Raw genomic sequence first — 12,129 nt, forward strand, 5'->3', positions numbered from 1 at the left:
ATAGCAGCTCCCCAGGAAAGAAGCTGAGGTTGGCCCGGTGGGCAGTGGAGGGATTAGCCTAACCTAAATGGTGTCAACAAATTAATGGTAAAGATAGCAATAAATACGAGAGCTGGGGTGTGGCCCAGCCGGATGTCCTTGTGTAGCACGGGCAAGGTTCTGAGTTCAGTCCCCAGGGCCATTGTCACCACCACAACAAAACGAAGGCTGGGGAGTGGCCTAGTGACAGAATGTGTTCTGAGGATCTGGCTTTGTTCCTCAGAACAGAAAAAAAGCAGTGAAAACAAATATGGGTGTGTGCGTGTACACACACACACACACACACACACACAGGAGGGGCAGGGATTATAGGTATATGCATTGCTTTTGAATAAATAATTGAGGAGGAGACCATACCTGACTTCTTTTTTCCTTTGTTTTTTTCTGTAGCCTGTCCTGGAACTAGCTCTGTAGACCAGGCTAGCCTTGAATTCACAGGGATCCACCTGCCTCTGCCACCCAAGTGCTGGGATTAAAGGTGTGTGCCACCACTGCCCGGCCTGATGTGTTCTTGAGCTGTCACCGAGGCAGGGACTCTGCTCAGCCCTTCATTCAGATAAGAGACACTCTCATCGTCCCAGCTTACATGGGAGAAAACGAAGCAGAGAGCACTGGTGCCTGTTATGGGCTGAGCTATCCCTTTCACAAAAAAGCAGAGTTGGAGCCTTAACCTCCAATGTCTTTGAGGTTATTTGGAAACTGGCACAGCAAATGACCCTGGTGAGTCTCTAGGTTTGGACAAAAGGGAGATTTTGTCTTTGCCTGAATCACCTTGCACGCACCTAGCTTGGTCTGGTTTGGGAAGCTAGGCGGGGTCAGGCAGTGGATGGGAGAAACGTGCTAATTCTGATAGAGACCAACATGCACAGAAGAAGGAACACAACAAAGCTGGGGTGACATCCGTGTGCTGAGGCATGCCCGAGACCACCAGAGCAGGGAGCACGTGTCCCTTACAACCCTGGCTTGGCCATTGCAGATGGCTCCTGTAGAGGCTGCAAGGTTTGCACGCAGCATTTGGGGCTTTCTGCCTGGGAGATGTGTCTGCTTCCCCACTTAACTTATTCACGATTGTTGTCTCCGTCAGCATGGACCTGGGGGTGCTTACGCTGTACTTTGAGTTGGAATTCAGTAGTTCATTATTCATCACTAAGTCACCCCAGCTCTGGCCACTGGGGACTCTTTCAGTTTCATCTTGTCCCTTTGATACAAGGCACCGTTGGGTTTTGAGAGCTTCTTTAGTTTCTGGTGATCCCCCTGCCCCCATCTATTAAGCATACCCCATTGGTGGTCGCCACTACAACCAGCTGCTGGATTTTCTTTCTATCCTTCCCTTCCATCCCCTTCCTTCCTTCTGATGGCCTTGAACTCACTGTGTAGCCGAGGCTGGCCTCACGATGTAGTCCAAGCTGATCTTAAACGCCTGCTCCTTCCTTCTGAGGGCTGAGATTACAGGTGCACCACCACATCTGGCTCTCACTTTCTCACCGTAGGAAATGCTCACAGTTAATTGTCGACTCCCTGCCCAGCTCCAGAGCCACCCTCAAGGACCTTATGTTGGAGAATGGGGTGGGAGTGCAGGTTCTGGGTACTGGGTGGTGCATTGCTGCTGGGTGTCAGCATTCCTGTCCTTAGAAGACAGAGCAAGTTTGTCAGATTGGCCTTTTAAACTCTGAAACACAGCTAATGAACACGCCTGCGTGTGGGTGTTATGAGGCAAGTGTTGGGTGCTCCGTTAGTGGCTCACATCCCAAATATGCTGGATGTGGCAGAGGTCAGCACCTTTCTTGTCCCTACCCAGTCCTTACACATTTTCCCTGCGAGGTCTGCCTCCTGGGATGTGAGGACCACTGTCCTCGCTGCTGGCCTCACCTCTACGGTCTCTTCTCCACTGGGCAGCCACGGGTAGTCTCTGAACCACGCTCTGAGGTTCAAAGGGTCCAGTGCTTCTAACCCCTCTTAGAATGTGACCCCGAGCCCCACGCTGGCCCCTAAGCTACACCCCATAGTGTACCCCACCTTCTGCTTCTTCTATTTCAGCTCTGCTGCCTCCTCTCTGTTCCTGGAGCCGCCAACCTTGACCGTGCCTCAGGCCCTTGGCACTGCTGTTCACTGTGTCTGGAAGACCCTCCACATACACACAGGCCCCTCTCTCACCGACCTTAGGTCTCTGCTCAAATGCCTGAGGGGCGCTTACTGGATAGGGTGTGATGGTTAGTTTTAGTTTTAATAATTTATTTATTTGTATTTTATGTGCATTTGGTGTCTTGCCTGCATGCCTGTCTGTGTTAAGGGGTCAGATCCCCTAGTACAGGAGTTACAGACAGTTACGAGTCACCCTTTCTGAGCCATCTCACTGGCCCCAGGGGTTCGAGGTAAACGGGTTTTAATTAGAATTTATCCCCACCTCTTTCCACATAGATTAGGTCTAAACAGATGAGTTAAGCTGTGCCCAAAGCTGCTTCCTGCCCATTTTCCTTGCATCTCCTTCATGGGTTCAAGGGCTCAGGAGTAAACATCCCAAGTGTATCTCCCACTCCTTTCTGTAAACCATGGGTCCAAGGAATGTAAATTCTTTTTCAAAAAGCTCTCACCCTGGCCCCACTGCTAATTTTTGTTGCCCCAAGAGGATCTGTACCAGTCTGCCTCAATGAACATATTAGCCAAAGGCATTCCAGGAGGAAGAAGAGGCCACCAGGTTTTACTGGAATAGCAGAACCACCACCCCATGTGATTGGAGCAAGGACGGACGAGGGCCAGCAAGATCACCCTGACAAGAGTGTTCCCCCAAAAGGACACCGACTGACTACAGTTCTGCACTTTCCCAGGAGTCGCTAAGAAATGATTCGAGTCTCTAAAAGAGAGCGGGGGGGAGGGGGGGGGACCGCTCAGTGCTTGAGGGCTCTGCTCTGCCAAGGAACCCCACGGTCTACTCCCAGCTCCTGCTTCCAAGTGCTCCAGTTCTAGGCGTCTGCTGCCCTCTGCTGGCCTCTAAGGGCATCTACCGTCATGTACAAGCACGTACATAAACAAAAATAAAAGTCTTTTTTTTTTTTTTTGAAAAGGAGCTGGGTGGGGGTGGCACATGCCTTTAATCCCAGCACTCAGGAGGCAGAGGCAGGCAGATCTCTGAGTTCCAGGTCAGCCTGGGCTACAGAGAGAAGTGCTGTCTTAAAAAATAAAATCAAAATGACAAACAAACTCCACAAAAAAACCAAAATATACAAAAAAGGTCAAGATTTCTGACAGAGATAGCACCCCCCCCACACACACACAGTAACTGTGACAGTGAGCATGTATGCCGACCTCCGGGTCCCCCAGTAACTGTGACAGTGAGCATGTGTGCCGACCTCCAGGTCCCCCAGTAACTGTGACAGTGAGCGCTGGGTGCTGACCTCCAAGTCCCCCAGTAACTGTGACAGTGAGCATGTGTGCCGACCTCCAGGTCCCCCAGTAACTGTGACAGTGAGCATGTGTGCCGACCTCCAGGTCCCCCCCTCCTCCCCAGTAACTGTGACAGTGAGTGCTGGGTGCTGACCTCCAGGTCATTGAAGAACAGGTGTGTGTCAGCGAGGTTGAAGATCATCTCTTCCATCATCAGGCCGATGCGCACTGACGTCGTGGTGTCCTGCGGGAAAGAGACGGGACTGTTTAATGCAAGCTTGGCCTCTTGGCCACCCCTCCACCCCACTCCACCCCTGCTTGCTCTGGAAGGCAGCGGGAGTCCATGTTCTTCCGAATGGCTCACAATTCTTGTGCGGTTGAGAACATGGCCTGGGGGGGGAGAATGACTTGTCCACACCAGGAGAGAAGAGGCGGATATTGGAAACGACACCTCTCTAGAGTGATGGCGACAAGCAATTAATTAGAGCAAGGACAGAAGCAAGTTCGTCAGAGCGTAAGGTGCACCTTACGCTAAACCTAAACCCTTCCTTTGTTGGGTTGCTCCTATCAGGGACCTCTTCCTCTCCCCCTTCTTTTCCAACCCAGACAGGGTTTCTCTGTGTAGCCCTGGCAGTCCTGGAACTTGCTCTGTAGATCAGGCTGGTCTCGAACTCACAGAGATCCTCCTACCAAGGCCTGTGCCACCACTGCCTGGCTTTTTGTCAGGGATTTTGGCATGAAAGAGGAAAGAAACTACCACAAGCCTTTGCTGCCAGTTACCTTCTCCGAGGATGATACATTCCAGTGGGCAGCAAACATGGCCCATGCTGTCTTATCTGGCTCATGAGTTAAGATGAACGGACGTTCAGGCTCCAGGATAAAGATAATGTGGACTCGCAGGTGGCAGTGGATTGGAAGTGTGTGCTGGTTAGTTGGTTTTTATTGTCAACGAGACACAGCCTAGAGTGGCCCGGAAAGAGGGAACCTCAGCTGTGGAGCTACCTCAGTCAGATTAGCTTTCAGCCTCGCCTGTGAGACTGATTTGATTAATGATTGGCACGGGTGGGCCCCGCGTGGGCCCCGCCCCCACCACCCTGGGAAGCACTATCCTTAGGCAAGGGGTCCTGGCTGTGTAAGGAAGCTAGCTGAGCATGAGCCAGTGATCTGTCACCATTCCCGCCTTCAGGTTCCTGCCCCGACTTCCTTCAGTGAGGGTCTGTGATCCGGAAGTATAAGCCAAATAAATGCCTTCCTTCCCTAAACTGCATTTGGTCATGCTATGTATCACACAACAGAACCCAGACTAGAACACATCATAAATGAGAAGTGGACTGGGGGGCTGGGGACATGGCTCAGAAGCAAAGGACTTGCCATGCAAGCGTGAGAACTTGAGCTTGATCCCCAGAATGTACATAAAAAGCCTTGCAGGCGTGCAGGTTTATAATCCCAGTGTCGGGGGGCAGAGGCCGGCCAGCCTAATCCATGAGCTCGAGGCCAGCGAGAGACCCTGTCTCGAACCAAGGTGAATGGTGCCTAAGGAAGAACAGCATAGGTTGTTCCTTGGCTGCCATGCACACTTGTACCTGTGTTCATGAGCACCTGCATGCACATATACATGCACACACCATGTATACACACACACACACACACATCCAGGAAGCACTCCTTCTATAAAGTAAACAATTCCCCAAACAAACCCCTTTTGACTTTAAAAATAAAAATAAATATAAAAATATAAATATAAAAATAAAAAATAAAATATAAAAATAAAAAATAACGAAACAACAACAAAAAGGAGAACAAAGGAAGTGCAGCTGTTGATCTTGGTTTCACACACACACATGCACGCACACACACAAGCATGCACGTATGCATGCACACCCATGTGTGCGCACACCCACACAGATGTGGAGAACCAGATCAGGATGGTGCCTTTGGTCAAACACCTCATCAGGGCTCCGCCTCCCATCCAGGGTTCTGGCCAGGAGGTGGCAGACAGGGACTCTAACTGGAGAGGGCAACTGAGAACAAACCTCTTGTGCCTGGAGGAAGTCGACGTGCCCTAGGGAAGGTTGTGGTCACCTCTGTGCCACTGCTCGTCCTTTGGAAAAGGCAAGGCTGATGTGCACCTGGCTATGAGGCTGGCTCTCTTGCACAGGAGGGGAGAGGAAGGCTGCCATATAGGCCCAAAAGGACTGACTCAGAAAAGCAGGACAAAACAATCGTTGTGTGTAGAAACCACTTCCCTGGGGTGTGGTGTGGTGTGGTGGTGGTATGTATATAGTTATAGGAAGGCAAATCAGAGATCATGACTGGCTGATGACGGTAGGGCATGAGTAGGAGCTTTGTGTGCGTGACCACAGCAAAGGTGAGGGATGGGACCTTCTTTCTGCTTTTGACAGGGCCTCATTTGCCCAGGCTGGCCTCAGACTTACTGTGTAGCCAAGGCTGGTCTTGAATCCCTGATCCTTTTCTTCCACCTCCCAAGTGCTAGGGTTGCAGGCATGTGCTATCTTGCCTGGCCTTTTGTAATGGATTTGTTCTTTTGGTGCCAGGAGGGACCCCAGGGCCTTTCTTTGCACATACCAGCCAAGTGCTCCACCACTGGGCTGGCCTTAACCTTGAGAACTAATTTCTCTCTCTCTCTCTCTCTTCCTTTTTTTCAAAAAAGGGTTTCTCTGTGTAGCCCCCTGGCTGTCCTTGTACTCACTCTGTACACCAGGCTGGCCTCAAGCTCAGAGATCCACCTGCCTCTGCCTCCTGAGTGCTGGGGTTAAAGGCCTGGCGCCACCACCGCCCGGCCACTTTGCTTTTTTTAACCCGGGAGAAAAGGTCTTACTCATTACTGTTTGAATGTGAAAAGCCCTCCCAGGCTCAAGTGTTTGAACATTTGGTTCCCAGTGGGAGGTGGAGAACAGGAGTGAGTCACTGGGGTGGGTATTAAGGTTTGACAGGCCCCACTTCCTATCTCATATTTGCCTCCTGATTGAGGAGGCCATGTGGCCATCCATCTCAGTCTCCTACTTCTGCATCTTCCTGGCTGTAGTGAACTGTGTCTCCCTTACACTGTGAGCCAAAGTGACCCCTTCCTTCCCTAAGTTGTTTTTTATCAGGTATTTGGTCACAGCCAGGACAAAAGCCACCCATACACTCCTGAACGATGGGACCTCCCAAGAGATGCTCCGTCCAGAACTGAGGGCAAATTGCCAAACACTGGACCCAACTTAATCTTTCAGCCGAAGAAGACAAAAAGAGCGAGACAGAAAACCCAAACCTCAGCAGAAAGAAGTCTGCCAGTCTTCCTCGTGTTACTACGAAGACTTAAAATATCTTAGGGTCGGGAGATGGTTCAGTCAGCAAGTCCCAGCCATGCAAGCTGAGTTTGGATCCCCAGCACTCATGGAAAGGCTCAGCACGGTGGCTCATCTGTAACCCCAGTGCTGGCTGCGGGCCAGAGACGGGTGGGTTCTGGAGTTCACGGGTCAACAGCACATGTGTACTTACACATGACCTTATATATGTATGTATTATATGTATAGAATCGTATATACATACATGCCCCCCCCCAGACATACCTGCACACACTTGATATTTTTTAAAAGGATGGATAAACTACGACAAAAACAGAATTCAGGTATGAGAGCTGGAGGAAAACTTCCCATGCACCTCCCAGTGCCCTCTGGGTGATTCCTGAACACTGCCACGACACACCCGCTTGCTCTGCGGCCTTCAGTCACACAAGCAGCAAACAGTGTGACCCAGGCAAGTGTGTGGCAGCTTTCCCACTACACTTTCAGATCCACACTGAACTTTGTGTCAGCCCATGGTGCACAGAGGGTTCACCAGTCCAGCGTGAGTGTGAACACCTTGCCCAGTGTCCCCGTGCCACTCTTATCCCGGGGGCTCCTGATGACCCACGGTGCAGCTGGCAACGGCAGGCACAGGAGAGGCACTTACTTCCTAGACCGTCACATACTCTCTGGATTAAAGCAGAAGTCCAGTGGTTAACTTGCTAAACAAGCAACATCAGACACGGCTGACTTGAAAAACAAAGAGCGATTAAAACCAGAGCAGGAGGAGAAAGGGCGAGTGGAGAAAGAGTTTAGTGTAGAACACGCCCCTGGAAGGGCTGTGCTGGGGCAGGGTGGGGAGGAGGGAATGCTGTCGTTGGCCTAGCGTGCTTGCGGGTGGCTGTTACCCCGAGAAGGCATAAACCTGGTCCAGACTCGGCAGATTTTTCCAGTGAGCCCTAAGGTTTTGCGGGTTTCTGGAATTGACTCTGAAGTCATCGTGGTGGTCTGTGCATGCCTGGGGTGTGGGGTTAGAGAGGAGAGGTGGGACAGCCCTGGGACAGAGGCAGCACTCTGGATTCCCACGAAGCAGGGGACCCATTTCCAATGCCTTCTTGATACAATTCTTTTAGTTATGGGAGGGGGTTTCAACCACCAGCCTGGTAGCTGCTAGGCTACCCTGTGATACCTGGTTTTATTTCTTGGGTGGAAGAGAGAGGGTAAAACAGTAAAAAACGGAAAGTCTTTCCTAAAACAAAATCAGTCTGAGGTAAAACAAGTTAAGAAAGAAGGCAGAAGGGAGCGGCTCAGAGAGCTTTCGAAATACGAATGCCGAGTTACTCAGTGTGAACACAGCAGTTAGTTCCTGGGGCTCGGGAGACGGTGGCTCAGTGGCCACACTACCTGCTGCCTGTCCAGAGAGTTGGTGCTCAGCACCCATGTCAGGTGGCTCACAATCACCTCCGGGTCTAGCTTCAGGAGGTTTGATGCTTTCTTCTGTCCTCCGAGGGCACCTGCACATGCGTGGTCCACACACATACACCAGACATACACCACCACAGCTGGGGAGGGAGGGCTGATCTGGCAGGATGTTACACAGAATGGCAGCCATATGCCTAGTCACCCACAGCAGATTCATTAGGGTGTGTGGGTCCCACTGGAACATGTCTCAGGCACTGGAACTCAGAGATCCACCTGCTTCTGCCTTCCGAGTAGATTAAAGGCATGCGTCACCACTGCCCAGCTTAAAGCCCAGTTTTAATTGGGTTCCTTATCTCTTTATCATTGGTATCTAAGAGTTCTTTATATATTCTACATATAATATCTCTGGTAACAAAAGCAAATAAAATTTCTTTTCTGGCTCCTAACGATGTTGGTTGAGGTGTGGTCAGTTGTAATAAATGGTAACGAGGTGTTTATCCGTGTATGTGTGTGTGGTTGCACATGTGACACAGCACACACATGGAGGTCAGAGGACAGCTTTCGGGAATCAGTTATCTCCTTTCATTGTGTAGGTTCCAGGGATTGAACTCAGGTCACTGGGCTTGGCGACAAGCACCTTTACCTGCTGAGTCATCTTGCCAGTCCTGGGTCTAAAGACCTTCCCCCCATTTATTTCTAGTGATGGACCCAGGCTAGGTGATTGTTTAACTATGGGCTGAACCACATCTCCAGTCCTCCAAAGACTCTGGCTCTGCAATCTGACCCCGTGTTCTTGTGAAGATGGGTGTTTCCAGCCCAGTGAGCTCCACACACAAGCCCACGAGCTTCTACACATCAGGACCAGACTTTACCAGTTTTCCAATGATGACCCTCATCACACCCAACTATAGGGGACTTTGGCCGCACCTGGTCTGGGTTATCCAATGACTGTACAGTTAACAGTCTTTCTTTGATACAACATCATCACCTGTTGGGCATGTGCCCTCTTTTAAATAATAGACTATCTCCATCACTGGCAAGGTGTCCCTGCCGATGGCCACAGGACAATGATCTCGAGGAGCCAAATGATTGGGCATACTGGCTGTAGAGCCAGAAGGGCTTGGGCTCAGGTTCTGGCCTGCCATTTTCTAAGGACATCAGAGGTGACAGTCCTCCCCCATGGGCCCCAGTTTCTTCAACTGAATGTAAGCAATGAGTTCGTGCAGTGATCCCTGGGAGTAACCCTTATGAACCCTATTATGAAACACTCGGGGTCTCTCTAGGACCATTTAGCAAGAAGCTGCAGGGCCCAGAATCATCCACAGACCCCCATTTGAAAATTCTCATGTAACAATTTAACGTGGTGTTTTGCAAGTCAGTCATGGCCATTCTTTTGCTTATTTTTGAAGCTGGTCTCTAGTATCTGGGGCTGTCTTCAAACTCGGGATGTGGTTGAGGATGACCTTGAACTTCTGATCCTCGTGACTCCACTTCTTGAGTGCTGGGATCCCAGGCTAACATTTATCTTGCTTTCTTTGGGTGGTCTGAGGGCTCTAACCATGCCAGACAAGCACTCTACCTACTAAGCCACAGCCCTTCTTAGAGTTTGTGTTTTAAATTTAAATGTATAGGTGTTTTGTCTGCATGCATATCTGCACACTGTGTGCATGCCCATGGAGAGCAGAAAGGGACTTCAGATTCCCTGGGACTCGACTTACAGGATTATGAGCCACCACATGGGTGCTCCTCTGAAGAGCAGTCAATGATTTTAACCACTAAGCCATCTCTCCAGTCCCTCCTTTAAATTTTTAATAGCAGCTATAATGATTTGAAATGACCTTAAGTATTTTAAGTACTTGTGATGCAGGATCTCACCATCCCTAGACACCCTTAAGAGGCAAACTTCACCAGAGCTGGTATCTGATCCCTCACACCTAGACCAGCAGTTACTCCATCAAGCTCTTCTCAGACGGGACCGTGTGTGGCCCATTTCCTTCAGACAAATCAAGACTCTAAGGTTACACAAGTGGCAAGAGCTGGGATTTGAACCCAAGACTGTCCAAATAAAAAAGAAAACTAAAATTGTACCCACTACACTCCCTGAATATGTCTTTGCAGAGACGATAATAAAACAAAAGACTTTACTTCTGCTATAATGAAAGCAATGATCATGTTTCTTTTGATAAATGCCTATTTTGAAACAGGAGTTGTCAGCTTTTTAATATTTAAGTGTGAGCCAACAAAATGGCTTCATGGGTAAAGCCATTTGCTGCATTAGCCTGGTAACATGAATTTGATTCTTGGATTCAAACAAGGCTAGAAGGAGAGAACCAACTCTACCGAGTTGTTATCTGACCTCACACGCAGACATAACACACACATACACCACACACACACACACACACGTGTGCACACACACATGCAGACACACCACACACACCACACACATACACACACACCACACACATGTCTGCACGCACACATGAAAGTCACACCATACACACACATACCCCACACACAGTGCGCGCACACACACACACATGCAAACACACCACACACACACATACACAAACAGAACTCATCCACTGGCCTTCATTCTGAAAGATTGCTGATGGATGGTTAACAGCTTCAGTGGACTGGTTAAGTTTTCTTCTTGTGCTTCTGGATACAAGGCCTCGGTATGTACCAGCAGGTGATTCACCACTGAACCTTACCCAGGCCACAAGTGGCCACATCAACACTGCTGTCGCTTGTTTGCAAGGTACCTGGAGAATACACAGTCTGAGTATTCTAGCAATTCAACCAGGAGGTTTTGTCTTAGCTTGTGTGTGTGTGTGTGTGTGTGTGTGTGTATGTGTGTGATAAGCATGTGTGATGTGTTTGTGGGTGTATGGGCGGTATGCATGGTGTATGTGTATATGGTACATATGTATGTGTGCTGTATATCCACGTACGTGCATGTGTTCAGGTGTGCAGGTGTGGAGGGCAGAAGTTGACCTGGGGCACCTTCCTCTATTACTCTCCATCTTACTTTTGAAACAGGGTTTCTCACTAAACCTGGGGCTCATGGCTTCAGTTAGGGTGGCTGGACAATGAGCCTTGGGGATCCACCTGTCTCTACTGCCTGCCCCTCTCCCCCAGCGCTAGGATTACAGAGATGTGCTGCCATTTCTGGCTTTATGTGGGTGCCAAGGATCCAAGTTCAGGTCTTCATGCCTGCGTGGTACACTTACTCCTCACAGAGCCTCCTCTCCAGCCCCCAGCTCAGTGCTAACAGTATTTCCAGAGGGGGCCTTCCTGGGTATCTGTGTCTCTAATCTCCACCCTGAATGCCAACAGCAACTTCCCCCGTTTCCCCCAGTGATGACAGCCACAGATGTCTCCAGACTTGGCCCAACAGGCCCCAGGAGCCAAGTCGCTCCAGCTGGGAAGCCCCACTCTAAAGGACTCTAGATGAGAAAAAGTGTGGTTCTCAGCTCGCAGCGTTAGCAGCCAAGTCTGGAGTCGCAGAGTGGAAAACCCCCGTAATGAAACTAGCTTTCTAGCTCACGCACAAACTGAATCACATTAGAAACAAAAATGAAAAAAACCGCAAACAAACCCAGGGCTGGGGCTCAGCTGGTAGAGCGCTTGGCTTAGGTTGCCCAGAGCCTGGAGTTTGATCCCCAGCACCAGATAAACCTAGAGTGTGGTGCTTGCCTGTAAGCCCAGCACTCGGGAGGTGGAGGCTCAGAAATTCAAGGTCATCTTTGACTATCTAGTGAGTTCCATGCCAGCCTGGGCTACAGGAGACCCTGCCACCACTACTGCCTCTCCATATGGAAGTCTCCCAACCACAAAGGCAGGAGGTGCCTCTTGTGCTTCTCAAGGAGGAAGTGAGATGGCAGTTAGAAGCGGCGGCGGTGACACCGAGGACCCTGGCTACCTACTGGCACCCTGCACCCGCCTGTGTTTTCTGAAGGTGATTTGGGGCCGCCCACTTAACTTCATGCCCCTC

The 12,129-nt window shown here is 50.1% G+C and overlaps 1 protein-coding gene across 2 annotated transcripts in view; it reads right to left on the bottom strand.

Moving 5' to 3' along the window:
* Positions 1-12,129, bottom strand: part of Eya2 (EYA transcriptional coactivator and phosphatase 2) — a 91,111-nt gene that overhangs the window by 12,855 nt on the left and 66,127 nt on the right. For both annotated transcript variants that reach the window (XM_038330703.1, XM_038330702.1), the window contains exon 9: positions 3,575-3,664. In XM_038330703.1, the coding sequence (XP_038186631.1) occupies positions 3,575-3,664 (90 nt within the window). The remainder of the gene's footprint in view (positions 1-3,574; positions 3,665-12,129) is intronic.

Source organism: Arvicola amphibius, chromosome 5 (assembly GCF_903992535.2).
Source record: "Arvicola amphibius chromosome 5, mArvAmp1.2, whole genome shotgun sequence".
NCBI lineage: Eukaryota > Metazoa > Chordata > Mammalia > Rodentia > Cricetidae > Arvicola > Arvicola amphibius.